General features: G+C 41.0%; 1 protein-coding gene across 3 annotated transcripts; it reads right to left on the bottom strand.

Moving 5' to 3' along the window:
- Positions 1-924: 924 nt before the first annotated feature.
- Positions 925-20015, bottom strand: LOC121844574 (zinc finger protein 239-like). Of its 3 annotated transcripts, XM_042314843.1 has the most exons (5): positions 19916-20011; positions 18081-18329; positions 16169-16639; positions 1831-2088; positions 925-1494 (listed from the first exon to the last, which is right to left on the bottom strand). In XM_042314843.1, the coding sequence occupies exons 2-5, from the start codon at positions 18181-18183 to the stop codon at positions 1292-1294; spliced, it is 1035 nt and encodes a 344-aa protein (XP_042170777.1). In that variant the 5' UTR covers positions 18184-18329; positions 19916-20011; the 3' UTR covers positions 925-1291. The 3 variants fall into 3 exon arrangements, with proteins under 3 accessions (XP_042170777.1, XP_042170775.1, XP_042170776.1); XM_042314841.1 differs by having other exon boundaries at positions 925-2088; positions 19916-20015; XM_042314842.1 differs by lacking the exons at positions 16169-16639; positions 18081-18329; positions 19916-20011 and adding exons at positions 4810-5059; positions 6564-6655; positions 9969-10038 and having other exon boundaries at positions 925-2475.
- Positions 20016-25756: the final 5741 nt, after the last annotated feature.

Here is a 25756-nt window from a genome sequence, read left to right as displayed (position 1 = left end):
ATTCGTCCGTCGGACTGCCAGATGGTAAGGCGTGATTCATCACTCCAGAGAATGCGTTTCCACTGCTCCAGAGTCCAACGGCGGCGAGCTTTACATCACTCCAGCCGACGCTTAGCATTGTGCATGGTGATCTTAGGCTTGTGTGTGGCTGTTCGGTCATGGAAACCCATTTCATGAAGCTCCAGGCAAACAGTTCTTGTGCTGACATTGCTTCCAGATGCAGTTTGGAACTCGGTAGTGAGTGTTGCCACCGAGGACAGACGATTTTTATGCACTGCCACTTTGCGGCTGAGACGTTGTTGCTTGTAGACGTTTCCACTTCGCAAGAACAGCACTTACAGTTGACTGGGGCGGCTCTAGCATGGCAGAAACTTGACAAACTGACTTGTTGGAAATGTGGCATCCTATGACGGTGCCACTTTGAAAGTCACTGAGCTCTTCAGTAAGGGCCATTCTACCGCCAATGTTTGTCTATGGAGATTGCATGGCGGTGTGCTCGATTCTATACACCTGTCAACAACGGCTGTGGCTGAAATAGCCAAATCCACTAATTTGAAGGGGGTGTCCACATACTTTAGTATATATAGTGCAGTTTGCACCTTCTTAAGTATGTCAGGGCTGGACATGATCTTTTCTTGCCACTTGTCCAAATTATTTTTTACTTGTCCAATAGTTAAAAATACTTCTCTGAAACTGAAAAATTCTGTAGTAGTAAAAAAAAGAAAGAACTATTGACAGATGCAATTTGATAATTATTGTAATGTTAATAACAGTGTAGCAACACCTGACTATCCAACAACATGGAAACTATGGAAACTAACCATGGAAACTAACTATGGAAACTATGGAAACTAACCATGGAAACTAACTATGAAACTATGAAACTAACCATGAAACTAGAACAAACTGAATCCGCAGACCATAAAGTACATCACTGAGTTTATTGACATTTTCCTTTGTGGGGCAGAACTGATGAATTACCGTATAATACGAATAGAATAACAACCTATGACAGACTAATTAAATCTGCTAGACGTGTGTCAACCTCACAATAGCAACATAAATAGATAAAGAGATCATCTCTACAACGCAGTGATTAAAATGTCACAGAACACAATGAAGTTTAAGTCCACATGTCAGTGAATAACACATACCAATTTATATTTTATAACAGATAATTTACTTATGAATGATGTATGTAGTGGAAGCTAAATACAAAACAGTACCGGCACCTATTTCAGTCCAAGTCAAGCAATGAGATGAAAATTGAGTGATGGGAGTGATTTTAATCTTAGCTGGTCTGAGAGAACTGATGAGGCTTCTCTCCTTTATGTATACGTTGGTGTGTTTTTAAGTTGCTCTGTTGAGAGAAACTCTTCCCACAGTCAGAGCAGTAGTAAGGCTTCTCTCCTTTATGCATACGTTGGTGTGTTTTTAAGTTGCTCTGTTGAGAGAAACTCTTCCCACAGACAGAGCAGTAGTAAGGCTTCTCTCCTGTGTGTATACGTTGATGTGTTTTTAAATGGTTCTGTTGAGAGAACCTCTTCCCACAGTCAGAGCAGATGTAAGGCTTTTCTCCAGTGTGTGTTCTCAGATGAACTTTTAGATCAAATGATGTTGTGAAGCATTTTCCACAGTCACAGCAGGAGTAAGGCTTCTCTCCTGTGTGTATACATTGGTGTTTTTTTAAGCTACCCTGGTGGGAGAAACTCTTCCTACAGTCGGAGCAGTAGTAACGCTTCTTTCCTGTATGTATACGTTCATGTGATTTTAAAGTATCCAATCGAGAGAAACTCTTCCCACAGTCAGAGCAGTAGTAAGGCTTCTCTCCTGTGTGTATACGTTGGTGTGCTTTTAAATGGTTCTGTTGAGAGAAACTCTTCCCACAGTCAGAGCAGGAGAACGGCTTCTCTCCTGCATGTATACGTTGGTGTGCTTTATAGTTACACAGGTGGGAAAAACTCTTCCTACAGTCAGAGCAGAAGTAAGGCTTCTCTCCTGTGTGTATACGTTGGTGTGACTTTAAATGGTTCTGTTGAGAGAAACTCTTCCCACAGTCAGAGCAGGAGAACGGCTTCTCTCCTGCATGTATACGTTGGTGTGCTTTAAAGTTACACAGGTGAGAGAAACTCTTCCCACAGTCAGAGCAGATATAAGGCTTTTCTCCAGTGTGTGTTCTCTGATGAACTGTTAACTCAGAGGATGTTGTGAAGCATTTTCCACAGTACGAGCAGGAGTAAGGCTTCTCTCCTGTGTGCACTCTCTGATGAAGTGTCAGAGCCCTTGATGTTGTGAATCTCTTCCTACAGTCAGTACAGGAATACAGATTGTCTCCTGTGTGTATTTTTAAGTGGACTTTTAGCTTTGATAGAATTGGAAAATTCTCCTCACAATGTGGGCAGTGGTGAGACCTCTTAGCTCTGTGATCTTCCTGCTGTGTCTCTCTGGATGTAGAGAATGTCTCAACACGGTCTCCTGTGTGAACAACATCAGAAGAACCAGTCAGTTGGTGTGATATACAGTACCAGTCAAAACTTTGGACACCTACTCCTTCCAGGGTTTTCATTTATTTTTACAATTTTCTACATTGTAGAATAATAGTGAAGATATATTTTAGATTTTTCAAAGTAGCCACCCTTTGCCTTGATGAAAGCTTTGCATTCTCTCAACCAGCTTCATGAGGAAGTCACCTGGAATGCATTTCAATTAACAGGTGTGCCTTGTTAAAAGTTACTTTGTGGAATTTATTTCCTTCTTAATGCGTTTGAGTCAATCAGTTGTGTTGTGACAAGGTAAGGGTGGGATACAGAAGAGCCCTATTTGGTCAAATACCATCCATAGTATGACAAAAACAGCTGAAATAAAGCAAAGAGAAACAACAGTCCATCATTACTTTAACACATGAAAGTCAGTCAATACTCAATCATTTCAAGAACTTTGAAAGTTTCTTAAAGTGTAGTCACATAAACCATCCAGTGCTATGATGAAACTGGCTCTCAGGAGGACCGCCACAGGAAAGGAAGACCCAGAGTTACCTCTGCTGCAGAGGATAAGTTCATTAGACGTAACTGCAGCTCAGATTGCAGGCCAAATAAATGTTTCACAGAGTTCAAGTAACAGACACATCTCCAACATCAACTGTTCAGAGGAGACTGCGTGAATCAGGCCTTCATGGTCAAATTGCCGCAAAGAAACCACTACTAAAGAACACCAATATGAAGAAGAGAATTGCTTGGGCGAAGAAACACAAGCAATGGACATTAGACCGGTGGAAATCTGTCCTTTGGTCTGTCCTTTTGGTTCCAATTGCCGTGTCTTTCTGAGACGTGGTGTGGGTGAACGGATGATCTCTGCTTGTGTGGTTCCCACCGTGAAGCAATGGAGGTGGTGTGGGAGTGCTTTGCTGGTGACACTGTCTGTGATTTATTTCGAATTCAAAGCCACACTTAACCAGCATGGCTACCGGTGTGCCCTAGTAAGAAGACCACTTTGTGCAGCTCACAGCACTATCATCTCCAATGTACATAATATAAGTAATTCTACCTGATAAGCTTCTCAGTAAAGCATTAAAAACAATCAAGCAACCCATAAAAGTGCTAAAAATAGCCCATATTAATATATGTAACCTAAAAAACAAGGTTCATGATATCAATAACTTGCTAGTTACAAATGACATTCATATTTAGACTATCTCTGAAACTCTACTTAGATAATACCTTTGATGATACAGTGGTAGCAATACATGGTTATAACATCTACAGAAAAGACAGAAATGCCAATGGGGGAGGTGTTGCTGTTTATATTCAGAACCACATTCCTGTAAAGATTAGAGACAATCTCATGTTAGATACTGTTGAAGTAATACGGCTACAGATTCATCTACCTCACCTAAAGCCCATTCTGGTGGGAAGCTGCTATAGACCACCAAGTGCTAACCGTCATTATCTGGATAACGTGTGAAACATTGACTGTCTCTCATCAACCTGCCCACTCAAAAAAAAAAAAAAAAAAAAAAGCAGCCAACAAGTGCTCATCAAATGTGGGAACTCCTTCAAGACTGCTGGAAAAGCATTCCAGGTGAAGCTGGTTGAGAGAATGCCAAGAGTGTGCAAAGTTGTCATCAGGGCAAAGGGTGGCTACTTTGAATAATATAAAATATTTTTAGATTTGTTTAACTCTATTTTTTTGGTTAATACATGATTCCATGTGTTATTTCATAGTTTGTCTTCATTGTTATTCTACAATGTAGAAAGTAGTAAAAAAATAAGAAAAACCCTTGAATGAGTAGGTTTGCTAGAATGCAGGAACAGAGGAACATAGGAAGAAACCTAGAAAGGAACCGAGGGGTGGCCAGTCCTCTTCTGTCTGTACCGGGTGACATATGACTTCATATCAGTAGGTTGTACAACACAGGGGAGTAAAACTATTCTAAAAGTGGGTAACAGTCTGGGTTGGGGTCAATTCCTTTTCAATTCCAATCAATTCAAAAAGTAAACCAAATTCCAAATGCTGCTAATTGAAAAGCATTGAAGAGAATTGGAATTTCAGTGTATTTCCTGAATGATATGGAATTGACCAGAACCATGGCAACAGTCTAAGGCTAAAGGGGTGAAAATAATTACCCAGAATCCTCCTCCTCTCACTATCACAAGGGTTAGTAACTACAGACTCATTTCATAGAACTTTAAAACACTGGCAGTTTGTCTACTTCACTTCTTTAGTCTCCTCTCTCCTAGCGTTAGACCCAGTCTAACTTATGACCCAGTCTAACTTATGACCCAGTCTAACTTATGAGGAACCTGCTGTTACCATGACTAACAGATTTCCCAATCTTCTCCTCCTCTTCTTCATCTTTAATGTTGACATTCAGCTCCAGTGTTTGACTGCAGTCTTCCAGCTTCACTGATGCCATCTCTGGATCCTGCAGAGCAAACTGGGCTCCACTGTCACAATCAGGACCCAGTGACTGTAGGTTTGGACTCAGTGTGGAAGGGAGAGAGGCAGGCTGCGTTTGTCCTCACTGTTGATGTTACCGGCCTCAGACTTAATTCAAGTCATCCTGTAGATATAATGAGAAGCAGAAAACAACCTTGACAGTTCTGGTGCTTTACTTCTCAAAAGATATTAGATTTTTTGTTGTTCAATTCTCTCATTTCAACAGATCAGGTAGCTAAGCATTGCCAACAAAACCTTCATTCAAAACATTAGACAAAATTCACCCTTTAAATAACACAAATAAGAGATGGATCTAAATGTACAGAATGGTTACCTGGAGGAAAATGAGGGAGGGTTATGCTGTTTCAATTTCAGTCAAGGGGAGGGTTGAGTATTGTTTTAATCTAGTCCATAAGAGGGTCATGTCATTTGTAATTGATGACATGTCAATATTTCTCAGTGTTTGACAATTACTTGCTTATTAGGCTTTATAAACTGGGTGGTTTGAGCCCTGAACGCTGATTGGCTATATATCAATGTGTGCCTGATGCCGCCCCTCATCTCTGATTCTCTGCTGGGCCACAATATCAAGTGTGACTATAGGCCATTTAGTGTGATGTCAATCAAATGATCCATAGTCTATAGGCTAAAGCAGGGCTGTCCAGCCATGTTCCTAGAGAGCTTCCCTCCTGTAGGTTTTCACTCCAACCCTGTTCCTGGAGAGCTTCCCTCCTGTAGGTTTTAACTCCAACCCTGTTCCTGGAGAGCTATCCTCCTGTAGGTTTTCACTCCAACCCTGTTCCTGGAGAGCTACCCTCCTGTAGGTTTTTAACTCCAACCCTGTTCCTGGAGAGCTACCCTCCTGTAGGTTTTAACTCCAACCCCATTGGTTCAGTTTATAGAATTAGGTGTGCTAGATTAGGGTTAGAGCGAAAGCCTACAGGGCTGTAGCTCTCCAGGAACAGGGTTGGAGAGTCCTGGGCTATAGGATACGAAGTGCATGCTGGGAGAAGCACAGAGCAAAGTTATAATATGGTTCTAGGATAGTTGCTGGGATGGTGTAAATATACTAGGCTGCATTACACACTGCAAAGGCTATTCCAACCCTGAGAAACGGCCTGCTCTATGCTTGTTGAGCCAAAACGTTTTTTTTTTTTGCTGTGTGCTGCCTAACCAATGGCTGTGCTGTGTAGGCCTATCCTAAACAATGGCTGTGCTGTGTTGGCCTATACTAACCAATGGCTGTGCTGTGTCATCCTAACCAATGGCTGTGCTGTGTCGGCCTATCCTAACCAATGGCTGTGCTGTGTCGGCCTATCCTAACCAATGGCTGTGCTGTGTCGGCCTATCCTAACCAATGGCTGTGCTGTGTCGGCCTATCCTAACCAATGGCTGTGCTGTGTCGGCCTATCCTAACCAATGGCTGTGCTGTGTCGGCCTATCCTAACCAATGGCTGTGCTGTGTCGGCCTATCCTAACCAATGGCTGTGCTGTGAGGGCTGTGCTGTGAGGAAGAGAGCGAAAGGTTTCTTCAGATTTTTTTTGTTGATTAGGCCAAGTCCCAAAAATACACACAATCTTGCGCATGGACTACCGCACACTCACCATACACTCTTTAAATAGCCTACCTCCATGTCAGTGAATGTCAGTGAAGGGCTGTTGAGTTAAAACCCAGACTCCACTTGAGGGGTTATGCCATAGGCCTCTTTTAGTGAAGATGCTGTCAAAAAGCACAGGCCCCCACTTGTTAGATAACATGAAGAAAATCAAACTGATCTGATGATATAAAGAGATCTGTAACAGTGTTTTGGTCAGCGCTGCTTTACGCCAGAAACAGGCTGTAAAATAACCAGGAAAGAAGTTACGTTGTTTCTTTGACATTCTGAGGCTGAGCTACAACCTTCTATAGCCCAGGAGACAAACAAAAAAGACTTTCTAATCTAATTATGTCGCTACCAATTTATTAAGCTATTTACTTTCTGTACAATAGAAGATGTTTAAACTAGAGGTCGACCGATTCATCGGAATGGCCGATTAATTAGGCCGATTTCAAGTTTTCATAACAATCGGAAATCCGTATTTTTGGTTTGGCCTACTTTTTTTTTTTTACAACTTTATTTAACTAGGCAAGTCAGTTAAGAACACATTCTTATTTTCAATGACGGCATACCAGGGAATGGTGGGTTAACTGCCTCGTTCCCTGAACGACAGATTTTCACCTTGTCAGCTCGGGGGATTCAATCTTGCAACCTTACAGTTAACTAGTCCAATGCTCTAACCACCTGCCTCTCATTGCACTCCACGAGGAGACTGCCTGTTACGCGAATGCAGTAAGCCAAGGTAAGTTGCTAGCTAGCATTAAACTTATCTTATAAAAAAACAATCAATCATAATCACTAGTTAACTACACATGGTTGATAATATTACTAGTTTATCTAGCGTGTCCTGCGTTGCATATAATCGATGTGGTGCGTATCGTTGCTCCAATGTGTACCTAACCATGAACATCAATGCCTTTCTTAAAATCAATACACAGAAGTATATATTTTTAAATCTGCATATTTAGCTAAAAGAAATCCAGGTTAGCAGGGAATATTAACCAGGAGAAATTGTGTCACTTCTCTTGCGTTCATTGCATGCAGAGTCAGTGTATATGCAACAGTTTGGGCCGCCTAATTTGCCAGAATTTTACGTAATTATGACATAACATTGAAGGTTGTGCAATGTAACAGGAATATTTAGACTTATGGATGCCACCCGTTAGATGAAATACGGAACGGTTCCGTATTTCACTGAAAGAATAAACATCTTGTTTTCGAGATGATAGTTTCCGGATTCGACCATATTAATGACCTAAGGCTCGTATTTCTGTGTGTTATTATGTTATAACTAAGTCTATGATTTGATAGAGCAGTCTGACTGAGCGGTGGTAGGCAGCAGCAGGCTCGTAAGCATTCATTCAAATAGCACTTTCGTGCGTTTTGCCAGCAGCTCTTCGTTGTGCGTCAAGTATTGCGCTGTTTATGACTTCAAGCCTATCAACTCCCGAGATTAGGCTGGTGTAACCGATGTGAAATGGCTAGCTAGTTAGCGGGGTGCGCGCTAATAGCGTTTCAAATGTCACTCGCTCTGAGACTTGGAGTGGTTGTTCCCCTTGCTCTGCATGGGTAACGCTGCTTCGAGGGTGGCTGTTGTCATTGTGTTCCTGGATCGAGCCCAGGGAGGAGCGAGGAGAGGGACGGAAGCTATACTGTTACACTGGCAATACTAAAGTGCCTATAAGAACATCCAATAGTCAAAGGTTAATGAAATACAAATGGTATAGAGAGAAATAGTCCTATAATTCCTATAATAACTACAACCTAAAACATCTTAACTGGGAATATTGAAGACTCATGTTAAAAGGAGCCACCAGCTTTCATATGTTCTCATGTTTTGAGCAAGGAACTTAAACGTTAGCTTTCTTACATGGCACATATTGCACTTTTACTTTCTTCTCCAACAATTTGTTTTTGCATTATTTAAACCAAATTGAACATGTTTCATTATTTATTTGATGCTAAATTGATTTTATTGATGTATTGTATTAAGTTAAAATAAGTGTTCATTCAGTATTGTTGTAATTGTCATTTTTACAAATAATATATATTTTTAAATTTTTTAAAAATCGGCCGATTAATCGGTATTGGCTTTTTGGTCCTCCAATAATCAGTATCAGACAGCTTTTATGGAAATGCTTGTTGGGTTAAAGACAAAGAATGAGAGTAGCCAGCAGTTAGAGCTTTACATTTCTCTGCTAAAAGACTGGATGGTCAATCCGATATCTGACTGCAGATGCATCCTCTGCAGACATCTGGGCTTTTATACTTCTAGCGCTTAACGGAGCAGAGCTGTTGTCAAGGAAGCAAGTTTGTGTTTATACTGGACCTCCCGCCCACCAATCATGTCAGATGGTCTCTGATTTAGTTATTTGCAAACCGGGACAATTTCTTTGCAAACAAGAAACACTGATTTGGCATTGGAGAAATATGGAGATGAACACGTAGGCCTTTCTCCATTCTTAGCCTGTGTGGTATTAAAAAACATTTGGCTAATACGTAAAATGACAGAGACTTGTATGAAATGTTTATAAAAAGGCTTTTTCTTCCCCCTCAGACCTGCAAATACGATGATAGATATATTTTATGATGAAATCATTCCATGAATCTATCCACCCTTACTCTTGTTCACGGTGGTCTGCGAACCCACGACCTTCTGGCCCGCAGCCCCGTTCATGGAGGGTTTATGTCTAATATATGTTGCTGACAGGACGGCCTCCATTTTCCTTTCAGATATTTTCTCCATGTAACCCTTATTAAACATGTTCCCTCTACGTGCAGATAAGCTATAGCAGACTTCCTCAAATTCACGTTAATGCATAAATGACTAAATAAACAATTAATACAAGGTTGCAGTTTGAGACATAACTATGTACTATTTTCCACTATTTCACTCACAACATATTGTATTTTCCATTCACACCAAAGTAACTACTATCGATTAATATAGAAACAACTGAATGTGTGTGAATATTGTTTCGGTGACATGTAGAAATCAGATGAACATGACATTCTGCTTGTAAACAGTAAAACAACCCTGAAACTGTCTCTCTGGTGCAGCCGCACAGCCTGCAAGTCTATTGACTCAGACCGAGAGGCGCCGCCATTTTACCAGCTCATTAACATATGGAAATAATCAGAATAATAAACATGTCAAACGAACTCAGAAATCTCAAATCAATTGATTCTTTATGAAATTACATCGACGAAATAATGTACATCCATTCACTCTGACAAACCCAAAGTCTAACCTTAGCTAGCTAAATGTGACTTCTAAAATTATATTTAATCACGTTCTTCACTCACTCGGTTCAGCACAAAACTAAAACGTCATAACACCTTTAACAAACGCGATAATACATTGACGGATTTGTTACCTAACATATGATGACATGTTCTTTCGATATTAGACAGTTTAAACGTGCTATTGCATACCTTTAGTAATACTTCTGAAACGGACACACACGCTACTGTCTTCAGAGAACAGTTCCGCAGACTTCATTGTGTCTGGAGCCCGGAACTTCCTGTTTCCCGACTATTAATATATATATATATATATATATATATATATATACAGTTGAAGTCGGAAGTTTACATACAGCTTAGCCAAATACATTTGAACTCAGTTTTTCACAATTCCTGACATTTAATCCTGGTAAAAATTTCCTGTCTTAGGTCAGTTAGGATCACCACTTTATTTTTAAGAATGTGAAATGTCATAATAATAGTAGAGAATTATTTATTTCAGCTTTTATTTCTTTCATCACATTCCCAGTGGGTCAGTTTACATACACTCAATTAGTATTTGGTAGCATTGCCTTAAAACTGTTTAACTTGGGTCAGACGTTTTGGGTAGCCTTCCACAAGCTTCCCACAATAAGTTGGGTGAATTTTGGCCCATTCCTCCTGACTGAGCTGGTGTAACTGAGTCAGGTTTGTAGGCCTCCTTGCTCGCACACACTTTTTCAGTTCTGCCCACAAATGTTCTAAAGGATTGAGGTGAGGGCTTTGTGATGGCCACTCCAAAACCTTGACTTTGTTGTCCTTAAAGCCATTTTGCCACAACTTTGGGAGTATGCTTGGGGTCATTGTCCATTTGGAAGACCCTTTTTGCGACCAAGCTTTAACTTTAACTGATGTCTTGAGATGTTGCTTCAATATATCCACATAATTTTCCATCCTCATGATTCCATCTATTTTGTGAAGTGCACCAGTCCCTCCTGCAGCAAAGCAACCACACAACATGATGCTGCCACCCCTGTGCTTTACGGTTGGGATGGTATTCTTCCCCTGTTTCCTCCAAACGTAATGATTGTCATTATGGCCAAACAGTTCTATTTTTGTTTCATCAGACCAGAGGACATTTCTCCAAAAATTACAATCTTTGTCCCCATTTGCAGTTGCAAACCGTAGTCTGGCTTTTTTTATGGCAGTTTTGGAGCAGTGGCTTCTTCCTTGCTGAGCTGCCTTTCAGTTTATGTTGATATAGGACTCGTTTTACTGTGGATATAGATACTTTTGTACCTGTTTCCTCCAGCATCTTCACAAGGTCCTTTGCTGATGTTCTGTGATTGATTTGCAGTTTTCGCACAAAAGTACGTTCATCTCTAGAGACAGAACGCTTCTCCTTCCTGAGTGGTATGACGGCTGCGTTGTCCCATGGTGTTTATACTTGAGTACTATTGTTTGTACAGATGAACGTGGTACCTTCAGGCGTTTGGATTTTGCTCCTAAGGATGAACCAGACTTGTGGAGGTCTACAATGTTTTTATGAAGTCCTGGCTGATCAAGCAAAGAGGCACTGAGTTTGAAGGTAGGCCTTGAAATACATCCAATGGTACACCTCCAATTGACTCAAATGGTGTCAATTAGCCTACCAGATGCTTCTGAAGCCATGACATCATTTTCTGGAATTTTCCAAACTGTTTAGAGGCGCAGTCAACTTAATATATGTAAACTTCTGACCCACTGGAATTGTGATACAGTGAATTATAAGTGAAATAATATGTCTGTAAACAATTGTTGGAAAAATGACTTGTGTCGTGCACAAAGTAGATGCCCTAACCGACTTGCCAAAACTATAGTTTGTTTAACAAGACATTTGTGGAGTGGTTGAAAAATGAGTTTTAATGACTCCAACCTAAGTGTATGTAAACTTCTGACTTCAACTGTATATATAAGATACACACATATATATATATATACACACAAACTCTGCAAAAAAATAAACATCCTCTCACTGTCAACTTGCTCACTGACATGCTCAATGGGATTGAGATCCGGGCTCTTCCCTGGCCATGCAAGAACACTGACATTCCTCTACTTGCAAGAAATCATGCACAGAACGAGCAGTATGGCTGGTGGCATTGTCATGCTGGATGGTCATGCCAGGATGAGCCTGCAGGAAGGGTACCACATGAGGGAGGAGGATGTCTTCCCTGTAACGCACAGCGTTGAGATTGCCTGCAATGACAACAAGATCCGTCCGATGATGCTGTGACACACCACCCCAGACCATGATGGACCCACCACCTCCAAATCGATCCCACTCCAGAGTACAGGCCTCGGTGTAACGCCCATTCCTTCGACGATAAACGCAAATCTGTGGTGAGACAAACCCGCGACTCGTCAGTGAAGAGCACTTTTTGCCAGTCCTGTCTGGTCCAGCAACGGTGAGTATGTGCCCATAGGCGACGTTGTTGCCGGTGATGTCTGGTGAGGACCTGCCTTACAACAGGCCTATAAGCCCTCAGTCCAGCTTCTCTCAGGTTATTGTGGACAGTCTGAGCACTGATGGAGGGATTGTGCCTTCCTGGTGTAACTTGGACAGTTGTTGTTGCCATCCTGTACCTGTCCCGCAGGTGTGATGTTTGGATGTACTGATCCTGTGCAGGTGTTGTTACATGTGGTCTGCCACTGCGAGGACGATCCGTTGCCTGTCTTGTCTCCCTGTAGCGCTGTCTTAGGCATCTCACAGTACGGACATTGCAATTTATTGCCCTGGTCACATCTGCAGTCCTCATGCCTCCTTGCAGCATGCCTAAGGCACATTCACGCAGATGAGCAGGGACCCTGGGCATCTTTCTTTTGGTGTTTTTCAGAGTCAGTTGAAAGGCCTCTTTAGTGTCCTAAGCTTTCATAACTGTGACCTTAATTGCTTGTAAGCTGTTAGTGTCTTAACAACCATTCCACAGGTGCATGTTCATGAATTGTTCATGGTTCATTGACCAATCATGGGAAACAGTGTTTAAACCCTTTACAATGAAGATCTGTGAAGTTATTTGGAATTTTACCAATTATATTTGAAAGACAGGGTCCTGAAAAAGGGGCGTTTATTTTTTGCTGGGTTAATATATATGGAAATCAGTCTATTTCAATGTAATTAATTAGGCCCTAATCTATGAATTGCACATGATTGGGCAGGGATGCAGCCTTGGAGGGCAAAGGCCCACCCACTTGGGAGCCAGGCGCAGTCAATCAGAATACGTTTTCCCCACAAAATTGCTTTATTACAGACAGAAATACTCCTCAGCAACCCCCTCAGCCAATCCCGTAGGTGAAGAAGCCGGATGTGGAGGTCGTGGGCTGGCGTGGTTACATGTGGTCTGCGGTTGTGAGGCCGGTTGGACAAACTGCCAAATTCTCTGAAAATGAGGCTGGAGGCGGCTTATGGTAGAGAAATTAACATTAAATTATCTGGAAACAGCTCTGGTGGACATTCTTGCAGTCAGCAAGCCAACCACAAACCTTGAGGGACATCTGTGGCATTGTGTTGTGACAAAACTGCACATTTTAATAAAGTAGTGTTTTATTGTCCAAAGCACAAGGTGCACCTGTGTAATGATCATGCTGTTTAATCAGCTTCTTGATATGCCACACCTGTGGATGGATTATCATGGCAAAGGAGAAATGCTCATTAACAAGGACGTAAACAAATTTGCGCACAACATTTGAGAGAAATAAGCTTTTTGTGTATTTGGAACATTTCTGGGATTTTTTATTTCAGCTCATGAAACATGGGACCAACACTTTACATGTACATTTTATATTTTTGTTCAGTGTAGTGAGACAACCTGAACCTGTCAGTCAATAATGGGTTGCTAAAAAAATCAACATTCACTACAACAGTTTAAACTATTCAACAACTTACGTGCAAATGGGAAATCCTGTACATCAGTTCTCCCTCTGTATCATGTGAAAGGAAACTCCTATTTCCAGGTCTGAATACATTTTATTATCCTTTTCTCCTGATTCGCTACCTTGTTTAGCAGTTGGTTCAAGGTTTGTTAGTGGTGGTGGATGAGGCGCTTTACTGACTGGCCAGTCTCTCCCCCTCATCAATCGACACACAATGCCCCATAATGACAAAGCAAAAACAGGTTTTTAGATTTATCTTTGTTTAAATACTCAAATATTACATTTTAAATAAGTATTCAGACCCTTTACTTAGTACTTTGTTGAAGCACGTTTGGCTGTGATTAAAGACTCGAGTCTTCTTGGGTATAATGCTACAAGCTTGGCAAACCTGTGTTTGAGGAGTTTCTCCCATTCTTCTCTGCAGATTCTCACAAACTCTGTCAGGTTGGATGGGGAGCGTCGCTGCACATCTATTTTCAGGTCTTTCCAGAGATGTTCAATCGGGTTCAAGTCTGGGCTCTGGCTGGGCCACTCAAGGACATTCAGAGACTTGTCCCGAAGTCACTCCTGCGTTGTCTTGGCTGTGTGCTTAGGGTCATTGTGGTACTGAGTGCTCTGGAGCAGGTTTTCATCAAGGATCTCTCTGCAATTTGCTCCGTTCACCTTTCCCTAAATCCTGACTTGTCTCTCAATCCCTGCTGCTGAAAAACATCCCCACAGCATGATGCTGCCACCACCATGCTTCACCGTAGGGATGGTGACAGGTTTGCTCCAGACGTGACGCTTGACATTCAGGCCAAAGAGTTCAATCTTGGTTTCATCAGACCAGAGAATATTGTTTCTCATGGTCTGAGAGTCCTTTAGGTGCCTTTTGGCAAACTCCAAGCAGGCTGTCATGTGCCTTTTACTGAAGGGTGGCTTCCGTCTGGCCACTCTACCATAAAGGCCTGAATGGTGGAGTGCTGCAGAGATGGTTGTCCTTCTGGAAGATTCTCCCATCTCCACAGAAGAACTCTGGAGCTCTGTCAGAGTGACCATCGATTGCTCAATTTGGACGGGCGGCCAACTCTAGGAAGAGTCTTGGTGGTTCCAAACTTCTTCCATTGAAGAATGATGGAGGCCACTGTGTTCTTGGTTACCTTCTATTCTGCAGAAAGGTTTTGGTACCCTTCCCCAGATCTGTGCCTCAACGTAATCCTGTTTCAGGATCTACTGACAATTCCTTTGACCTCATGGCTTGGTTTTTGCTCTGACATGCACTGTCAACTGTGGGACCTTATATGGACAGGTGTGTGCTTGATTTCCAAATCATGTCCAATCAATTGATTTTACCACAGGTGGCCTCCAATCAAGTTGTAGAAACATTTCAATGATGATCAACGGAAAAGGGATGCACCTGAGCTCAAGTTCAAGTCTCATAGAAAAGGGTCTGAATATCGAAAGGTTTCTGTTTTTTTATTTTTAATACATTTGCACGAAATTTCACTATCAAACTTTAGAATAAGGATGTAAAAAAAAAATTGAAAAAGGGAAGGGGTCTGAATACTTTACGGATACACAGTATATATATTTTTTACCATCCAAAGTGTGGGGCCTAAAACATCCGGGGCTGAAGCCCCGAAACACAGGACTAGTAATGCCACTGAATGCAATTATCCAAACCCATTGATGATGAATAACTATAATAACTAACCTAGTTTTAAAAGACAATTTAATAAACACATATTGTCGTTTCAGAGACTGTGTATCATTAAACAAGTAACTATGTAATAAAACCAACCCCCCAAACTAATGGTGACTGATCATCACACCATCTCTATCTGATACATGTTGTGAGTTCCGGCGCTTGACTTGGGCAGGAACTTAACAGAGCGGAGTACCAGGCCCTCAAATGTTCTACTGCTTGAGCTCCTGTTCCTGTTATAGATGAGCTCAAAAGTATTGTGGAGGTCCTGAAGCTAAATATAAAGTGCCGGCACCTATTTCAGTCCAAGTCAAGCAATCAGATAAAAATCACTCCATCACTAAATTTTAATCTCAGCTGGTCTGAGAGAACTGATGAGGCTTCTCTCCTTTATGTATACGTTGGTGTGTTTTTAATTGGTTCTGTAGAGAGAAACTCTTCCCACAGACAGAGCAGATGTAAGGCTTCTCTCCTTTGTGTTTACGTTGGTGAGTTTTTAAGTTGCTCTCTTGAGAGAAACTCTTCCCACAGTCAGAGCAGTAGTAAGGCTTCTCTCCTGTGTGTATACGTCTGTGTGTTTTTAAGTTGCTCTGTTGAGAGAAACTCTTCCCACAGTCAGAGCAGTAGTAAGGCTTCTCTCCTGTATGTATACGTTGGTGTGCTTTAAAGCTACCCTGGTGAGAAAAACTCTTCATACAGTCAGAACAGGAGTAAGGCTTCTTTCCTGTATGGGTACGTCCATGTGATTTTAAGGTATACAATCGGGAGAAACTCTTCCCACAGTCAGAGCAGGAGTACGGCTTCTCTCCTGAATGTATACGTTGGTGTGCTTTAAAGTTACACAGGTGGGAGAAACTCTTCCCACAGTCAGAGCAGATGTAAGGCTTTTCTCCCGTGTGTGTTCTCTGATGAACTGTTAGCTCAGATGATGTTGTAAAGCATTTTCCACAGTCACAGCAGGAGTAAGGCTTCTCTCCTGTGTGTAGACGTTGGTGTTTTTTGAAGTTGCTCTGTTGAGAGTAACTCTCCCCACAGTACGAGCAGTAGTAAGGCTTCTCTCCAGTGTGCACTCTCTGATGAAGTGTCAGAGCCCTTGATGTTGTGAATCTCTTTCCACAGTCAGTACAGGAATACAGATTCTCTCCTGTGTGTATTTTTAGGTGTAATTTTAGTTTTGTAATAATTGGGAAAATCTCCTCACAATGTGGGCAGTGATGAGAACTCTTGGCTCTGTGATCTTCCTGCTGTTGCTCTCTGGATGTAGAGAATGTCTCAACATGTTCTCCTGTGTGAACAACATCAGAAGAACCAGTCAATTGGTGTGATTATTCATGTCAAATGTATTTTATGAAGCTACATCTGCATTGCTTTGCTCTTTGGGGTTTTTAGGCTGGGTTTATGTGAAGCACTTTGTGGTCAACTGCTGATGTAAAAGATATTTCATAAAAAAATACATTTGACATGTATAAATGCTTTACAGAAACCCAGCCTAAAACCCCAAAGCAATGCAGATGTAATAAAATATATAATAAACCCCCAAAGAGCAAAGCAATGCAGATGTAGAAGCACAGTGGCTAGGAAAATAACTCCCTAGAAGGCAGAAACCTAGAAAGGAACCAGACTCTGAGGGGTGGCCAGTCCTCTTCTGTCTGTACCGAGTGACATATGTATTCATATCAGTAGGCTGTACAATACAGGGGAGTAAAACTATTCTAAAAGTGGGTAACAGTCTGGGTTGGGGGCAATTCCATTTAAATAACAGTCCATTCAGAAAGTAAACCAAATTCCAATTCCACATTTTCCTAAATGAAAAGGTTTGAAGAGAATTGTAATTTCAGTCTATTTCCCAAAATATCTAGAATTGACCAGAACCCTGGTAACAGTCGAAGGCAAAAGGAGGGGTTAGTAACTACAGACTCATTTCATATCATCCTCCACTCACTATCACAAGGGTGTAACTACAGTACAGACTCAATATCATCCTCCACTATCTCCTCATAATTATCCTCCACTCACTATCACAAGGGTTAGTAACTACAGACTCATTTCATATCATCCTCCACTCACTATCACAAGGGTTAGTAACTACAGACTCATTTCATATCATCCTCCACTCACTATCACAAGGGTTAGTAACTACAGACTCATTTCATATCATCCTCCACTCACTATCACAAGGGTTAGTAACTACAGACTCATTTCATATCATCCTCCACTATCACAAGGGTTGGTAACTACTATCACAAGGGTTAGTAACATCCTCCACACAGACTCATTTCATATCATCCTCCACTCACTATCACAAGGGTTAGTAACTACAGACTCATTTCATATCATCCTCCACTCACTATCACAAGGGTTAGTAACTACAGACTCATTTCATATCATCCTCCACTCACTATCACAAGGGTTAGTAACTACAGACTCATTTCATATCTCCTCCACTCACTATCACAAGGGTTGGTAACTCAGACTTTTCATATCATCCTCCACTCACTATCACAAGGGTTAAACTTTTCAAAACACTGACAAGGGTTAGTAACAGTTTGAACTCACTGGCAGTTTGTCTACACTTCTTTAGTCTACACTCTGATCACTCCAGATAACTCAGTTGTTCAGGGATGTGTTGTCAGAATTACAGAAGTCAACCTATCAATAGACTGGTCATAACTTAAGGAGGTCTAATTTATGAAGATAATTTATAGATAGATAGAACCTGCTGTTACCATGACTAACAGTTGTCCTAATCTTCTCCTCCTCTTCTTCATCTTTAATGTTGACATTCAGCTCCAGTGTTTGACTGCAGTCTTCCAGCTTCACTGATGCCATCTCTGGATCCTGCAGTGCAAACTGGGCTCCACTGTTACAATCAGGACCCAGTGACTATAGGTTTGGACTCAGTGTGGAAGGAGAGTGGCAGGCTGGGATTGTCTTCACTGTTGATGTTACCAGCCTCAGACTTAATCTGAGTCGGTCTGTAGTAATAAAGAGATACGGACACAAAGTTATTGTCTTAACAGTTCTGGTTCTATATTCTCTAAAAATGTATTTTTCTTGATCAATCATCTCATTTCAACAGATCAGGTAGTTAAACATTGAGAGCAAAACATTAATTCTTATTAGACAGAAAGTTCACACTTTAAATGACCCAACATAAGAGATATAAATGTACAGAATCTAAGTGTACAGAATGGTTACCTGGAGGAAAATGAGGGTTATGCTTTTTCAATGTCAGTCAAGGGGAGGGTTGAGTATTGTTTTAATCTAGTCCAGAAGAGGGTCCTGTCATTTGTAATTGGTGGATGGTTTGTGCCCTTAACACTGATTGGCTGACAGCCATGGCATATTAGAACATATACCACGGGTATGACAAAACATTCCTTTTTACTGTTCTAATTACATTGGTAACCAGTTTATAATAGCAATAATTCTGTATCCAGGCCCTCCACAACAGCCCTTATCCATGGTATATTGGACATATAACAAACCCCCTCTGACCTTATCACTTAAATATATCAATGTGTGGCTGATGCCTCCCCTCATCTCTGATTCTCTGCTGGACAATATCAAGTGGGACTATAGGCTATTTAGTGTGATGTCAATCAAATGATCCATAGCCTATAGAATACCAAGTGCATGCTGGGAGGAAGCACAGAGCAAAGTTATACTGTATTTCTATGATAGTTGCTGGGAGGGTGTAAATACTGCAAAAGGTTATTCCAACCCACACGTGTTAATCCCAAACGCGTTTAATGCTGTATAACCAATGGCTGTGCTGTGATTTTATTGTTGATTAGGCCTAGTCCCCCAAAAATATACTGTTCCTCCACACACCGGGCCTCTTTTATTGAAAAAAAGCAAGCATTCAGGGGGGTTAAGTTCAATGTATATTTTGTTGACGGGCATCCATTTTCCTTTCAGAGGTCCTTATCGTAAATAATGTTCACTCCTTAAGTGCAGTTAAAATAAAGTAGACTACCTACATTTACTTAAATAAACGTTTAATACAAGGTTGCAGTTTGTTTGATGGACTATTTTCTACTTATTTCACCCACAAAAAAACGATTGTATTTCCCATTCACACCATAGTAACAACTATAGATAAATATAGAAACAACTGAATGTGTGTGAATATTGTTACAGTGACATGTAGAAATCAGATGAACATGACATTCTGCTTGTAAACAGTAAAACAACCCTGAAACTGTCTCTCTGGTGCAGCCGCACAGCCTGCAAGTCTATTGACTCAGACCGAGAGGCGCCGCCATTTTACCAGCTCATTAACATATGGTAATAATCAGAATAATAAACATGTCAAACGAACTCAGAAATCTCAAATCAATTGATTCTTTATTAAATTACATTGACGAAATAATGTAAATTAACCCCAAAGTCTAACGTTATATGACTAACAATATATGTTTTAGCACGTTCTTCATTCGGTTTAGCACAACAATAACACGTCATAAAACCTTTATTAACAAACGCGATAATAACTTGACGGATTTATGACCTGACACGTTCTTTCGATATTATAAAGTTTAAACGTGCAATGACATACCTTTTAGTAATACATTTGAAACGGACATAAAAGCTATCGTCTTCAGAGAACAGTTCTGGCGCTTTCATTATGGCTGACGCCTGCCCGGAACTTCCTGTTCGCCGACTCCCGCAGCGCAACAGGACTTGTCCTTGTTTGGTCGGGTTTAATGGCTGTTGGTCAATATGTTGCAGTACCACCCCAACTGGACTTTAAGTATAAACCACGTTTCCCCAACTGGCGGCCCACGGGTGGTTTTATTTGGCCCCCAAGTTTTAATGAGCAAAACAAATAAACATAATAGACTGTAAAAACACCAGGAAATCAGCTCCAAGTGATTTTAAATACAAATATAATAATTTCAATGTATTTATTTTTATTTAATCTTTATTTAACTAGACAAGTCAGTTAAGAACGAATTATTATTTACAATGACGGCCTACGGGGGAACAGTGGGTTAACTGCCTTGTTCAGGGGCAGAGAGAGAGATTTTTACCTTGTCAGCTCGGGATTTGATCCAGCAACCTTTCGGTTACTGGCCCAAGTGGTGGAAAAAGTACCCAATTGTGAATCTTGAGTAAAAGTAAAGATACCTTGATAGAACATTTCTCAAGGGGAAGTCACCCAGTAAAATACTACTTGAGTTCAAGTCTAAAAGTGTTTGATTTTAAATATATTTAAGTATCAAAAGTAAATGTATTTGATAAAATATACTTAAGTATGGAAAGTAAAAGTATAAATAATTTCAAATTCCATATATTAAACAAACCAGAAGGCACCATTTTATTTTTTTTTTTTTTTTTTTTACATTTACGGATAGCCAGGGGCATGCTCCAACACTCAGACATGATTTACAAACGAAACATTTGTGTTTAGTGAGCCCGCCAGATCAGAGGCAATAGGGATGACCAGGGTCATGATAAGTGCGTGAATTGGACAATTATTTTCTGTCCTGCTATTCATTCAAAATGTACAAAGTATAAATATTGATTTAATGTAGTGTATAATATATATATTTGTGTATGTAACAGTTGTTAAAGTACTATGTATTTCACCAGCTTCATATATTAATATGTCGTGTTGATCTGTCATTATGCTGCATCCTGGGAGAAGGGGAGTGGGTACTTACGTTTTGCCCTGCGTGCTCGTGCTCAAATCATTTTGACGCACTATGAGAGGTAGGCGCGCCTTTTCTGTCTTCAGAAACTTTTGATTCTTTTAAGCACAAAGTCATTCACACAGTGTTTTGTTCAATGAATAATGTTGTATATTTAGAGGTTACTCATAAGTGGATGGTATTGTTAAGATGCACTTGTAATTGTACTTTTTAGGATGATATCAACATTCTGAATTCAACATGTGGTTAATAGCAGGCTATTTTATTGTATGTGTGAACGATGGCCAGCTCCTCGAATGATCCCAGACCCTCCTATCGTGCATCTGTTGTAGAAAGAGGTGACGATTCTCAGAACATAATGTGGCTCTACAAATGTTTGATTTCCTTTTGGATGCAGGTATGTGGTTTTATTATTTTTTTGTCAAATATGTTATGTGTTGATGCATAATAAGGAGAGGCTGTACTAATTTTTGTATTCTAAAATCATTTTGATGCACTATGAGAGAAAGAGGTGACGATTCGCAGAACATAATGTGGCTCTAAAAATGTTTTATTTCGTTTTGGATGTAGATGCAGGATGCAGAGAGTGAATTATGTTGAATTAAAACTACCTGATCTCCACAGCCCACGTCTATAGTGTCAATCAACCACACACAACGCAGAGCTACAGCGGTGCAGCACAGAACCGGTTACATGTCTACATATATACAGTACCAGTCAAAAGTTTGGACACACCTACTCATTCAAAAAATATGTATTTTTATTTTTTAACTATTTAGTACTTTGTAGAATAATAGTGAAGACATCATAACTATGAAATAACACATGCAGTAACCAAAAAAGTGTTAAACAAATCAAAATAGATTTTAGATTCTTCAAAGTAGCCACCTTCTGCCTTGAGGACAGCTTTGCTCACTCTTGGCATTCTCTCAACCAGCTTCATGAGGAATGCTTTTCCAACAGTCTTGAATGAGTTCCCACATATGCTGAGCACTTGTTGGGTGCTTTTCCTTCACTCTGTAGTCCAATTTATCCCAAACCATCTCAATTGGGTTGAGGTCGGGTGATTGTGGAGGGCCAGGTCATCTGATGCAGCACTCCATCATTCTCCTTCTTGGTCAAATAGCCCTTACACAGCCTGGAGGTGTGTTTTGGGTCATTGTCCTGTTGAAAAACAAATGATAGCGCATTTGTGATAGCACAAATCAAATGGATTGGCGTATCGCTGCAGAATGCTGTGGTAGCCATGCTGGTTAAGTGTGCCTTGAATTCTAAGTAAATCAGACAGTGTCACCAGCAAAGCACCGCCACAATGTCACACCTCCTCCATGCTTCACGGTAGGAAATACACATGCGGAGATCACGGAGACACGGCGGTTGGAAGCAAAAATCTGAAACTTGGACTCATCAGACCAAAAGACAGATTTCCACCGGTCTAATGTCCATTGCTCATGTTTCTTGGCCCAATCAAGTCTCTTATTATTATTGGTGTCCTTTAGTAGTGGTTTCTTTGCGGCAATTTGACCATGAAGGCCTGATTCACGCAGTCTCCTCTGAACAGTTGATGTTGGAGATGTGTCACTTACTTGAACTCTGTGAAACATTTATTTGGCCTGCAATCTGAGCTGCAGTTACCTCTAATGAACTTATCCTCTGCAGCAGAGGTAACTCTGGGTCTTCCTTTCCTGTGGCGGTCCTCCTGAGAGCCAGTTTCATCATAGCACTGGATGGTTTTTGTGACTGCACTTTAAGAAACTTTAGAAGTTCTTGAAATGTTCCATATTGACTGACCTTCATGTCTTAAAGTAATGACGGACTGTCGTTTCTCTTTGCTTATTCGAGCTGTTCTTGACATAATATGGACTTGGTATTTTACCAAATAGGGCTATCTTCTGTATACCACCCCTACCTTGTTACAACACAACTGATTGACTCAAATGCATTAAGAAGGAAAGAAATTCCACAAATTAACTTTTAACAAGGCACACCTGGTTAAATTAAATGCATTCCAGGTGACTTCCTCATGAAGCTGGTTGAGAGAATGACAAGAGTGTGCAAAGCTGTCATCAAGGCAAAGGGTGGCTACTTTAAAGAATATCAAATCTAAAATATATTTGTTTGACAGTTTTTTTGGTTACGTCATGATTCCATTTGTGTTATTTCATTGTTTTGATGTCTTCACTATTATCCTACAATGTAGAAAATAGTAAAAATTAATAAAAACCCTTGAATGAGTAAGTGTTCTAAAATGTTTGACTGGTACTATATATCCACAGTGTTCTGTCATCAGTCTTGCTCTGTGGAGGAACTTGTGGCTTCAAGCAACCCTACAGCTACAGCCACACATGTCAGTACAGGCCCGAGTACAGTCTGAACAGCCCGTTGTCATAGCAGACATACCATCAGTAGATCAAGTATTCAGGAACTTTAAACTGCAGCCCCTCCCCTCCATGCCCCTTAGCCCCACCCTCTTCTATCAGTTCACAGATCTGAAAGGACAGGATGGGTGGAAACACCAATCAATAGGCTGTGTGGTGTGTGGAACCTCTTTCATGTAATTCCTTTCAGTTCCCCCTGAGGAGGCGGGATCTAATGAGGGGGAGGAGCTGAGGTCTGAAAGGACAGGATAGGTGGAAACACCAATCAATAGGCTGTGTGGTGTGTGGAACCTCCGCCATGTTGCTTTCACCCAGGTCTTTCATGTATTCCTTTCAGTTCCCCCTGAGGAGGCAGGATCTAATGAGGGGGAGGGAGCTGAGGTCTGAAATGGAATCTAAAATCAGGTAATGATAGATGTATCCAAGGCAACGGTTCTTAAAGTTCTACTGCTACCTCACTTCCTGGTGAGAGTCATTGAACCATAGCTAAAGAGACTTATACCCAGGCTAACATTCCACATTCCTAGCCACGCCTTGTCATTTACTAAAAAGACTAGCCTTTCATCACTCTTCAAATATGAACATTTTCTCAATAATGAGCTCAAGGAGATCAGAGAATTTGATCCTGATTAAATAACCCTCACCGCTATCATCCAATCACAATATTTATGCAAATTAGACTGACAGGAAAACGTTCCTTAATTCTTAATACTAACATTGGGCATTCTGACGTAATACATTTCATTATAAACATCAACGTTGGGCACAGCCAATGGGAGCACATCAGAGAAGCTCTCGCCATTCATTGTGAACATTGTAATATATCCAGTAAGCAAGGTGCTTCTTTCCTCAAATATATATTGTTCAAAGTAAGAGACCAAACTATATCGCTACTTCTGGGACACATTGGGCTAGGCTATAATATAATATAATGTAGAGAATTGCTCAAGAAGGGAATAGTGAAGACAGAGTTGTGTAAGTTGGCCTCCCGAGTGGCGCAGAGTGGTGGTCTAAGTGGCCTAAGGCGCTGCATCACAGTGCTATCTGTGCCACTAGAGATTCTGGGTTCGAGTCCAGCTGGCCACGACCGAAGGACCCATGGGGCGGCGCACAATTGTCCCAGCGTCGTCCGGGTTAGGGGAGGGATGTCCTTGTCCCATTGCGCACCAGCGACTCCTGTGGCGGGCCGGGTGCAGTGCATGCTGACACAGTCACCAGGTGTATGGTGTTTCCTCCGACACATTGGTGCCAAGAAGCAGTCGGGTCGTGTTTCGGGGGACGCACGGCTCTCGACCTTCCCGAGTCCGTACGGGAGTTGAAGCGATGAGACAAGACTGTAAAAGAAAAAGCCTGGGCTATTAATACACAATTCGTATGCTAGCCTACAGTGAATTTAATACACAATTTGTATGCTAGCCTACAGTGAATTTAATACACAATTTGTATGCTACAGTGAATTCAGGCGACCTGTAAGCCAGAGACAAAACAATATCTTTGTCTGACGCAGGATTTTTCATGTGAGGGGAGTGGTGTATCCAGGGACAAAATTTCATTTGTGGCCTTATGCTGTCATCTATCGGAATTATTTAGCAACTGCAGTAGTACTGAATAAAGTGTATATCCTTAATTACTCAGAATTGCAAAAGACAACATTTTCCAGTAAATGTAATCACTTATAACCATAAAAAAAGCCATTTATAGCATAAAAAAAACAATGAAACTGACATAAACCAAAAACACCATTTTAGTTAATTTAAACTCTGTTTTTTTGTCTTAATCACGTTTCGTTCCTGTGAATTGAAGTTGAAAACCGGCAAATGCGTCGGTTTAATTACATTTTTAAAAATAAATAAAAGTATAGTGCCTAGGCCTATTCAATGAAATCCTGGCTGTTGACGTAGGAAACAGATCGCAAAGCAGGGAATCCCCATTCCCCGCGAAATGGGCAAGTTCACCTTTCTCATCCATAAACACATACAGTATCAAGTGCAACTTCACTGTCCTCTGCAGCTCACAGCAGCAGGATGGGGAGTCTATTCATTAGGAGGGATGGCTACCGTGGAGGCTCAAAACAATGATTAGGATCACATTTCCTCCATTTAAATATTAGACCTATGGGGACACCTATACGTTTGGCTGCCAGGCACGGGTGATCATTGTAGCCTTTTATTGTCTGGACATGATGTTGAAATGTCTTCACGCCAGGCTTCCGTCATAGACTGAACTGAATGGAAGAAATACAGTTAAGAATTACAGGCTGTTTAGAAAGAAAAAGAAAAACGCTAAGATTGAAAGGCCAGTCTCTTTGGCAATGACAAGGAGTGGCAAGGAGTGGATTGTTAGCTAAAGAGACTCGTAGTCTAGCTA

This window comes from Oncorhynchus tshawytscha, unplaced genomic scaffold (assembly GCF_018296145.1).
Source record: "Oncorhynchus tshawytscha isolate Ot180627B unplaced genomic scaffold, Otsh_v2.0 Un_contig_120_pilon_pilon, whole genome shotgun sequence".
In the NCBI taxonomy this organism is placed as follows: domain Eukaryota; kingdom Metazoa; phylum Chordata; class Actinopteri; order Salmoniformes; family Salmonidae; genus Oncorhynchus; species Oncorhynchus tshawytscha.
This window is presented reverse-complemented; position numbering and strand designations above follow the sequence as displayed.

Coding starts and splice junctions, on each gene's coding strand:
- LOC121844574 (XM_042314841.1), bottom strand. CDS start 18,183: ATGGCATCAGTGAAGCTGGAAGACTGCAGTCAAACACTGGAGCTGAAT. Junction 16,640..18,080: donor TAGGACAACTGTTAGTCATG/GTAACAGCAGGT, acceptor TTGTTCACACAG/GAGAACATGTTGAGACATTC. Junction 2,089..16,168: donor TAAAGCACACCAACGTATAC/ATTCAGGAGAGA, acceptor ACCAACGTATAC/ATGCAGGAGAGAAGCCGTTC.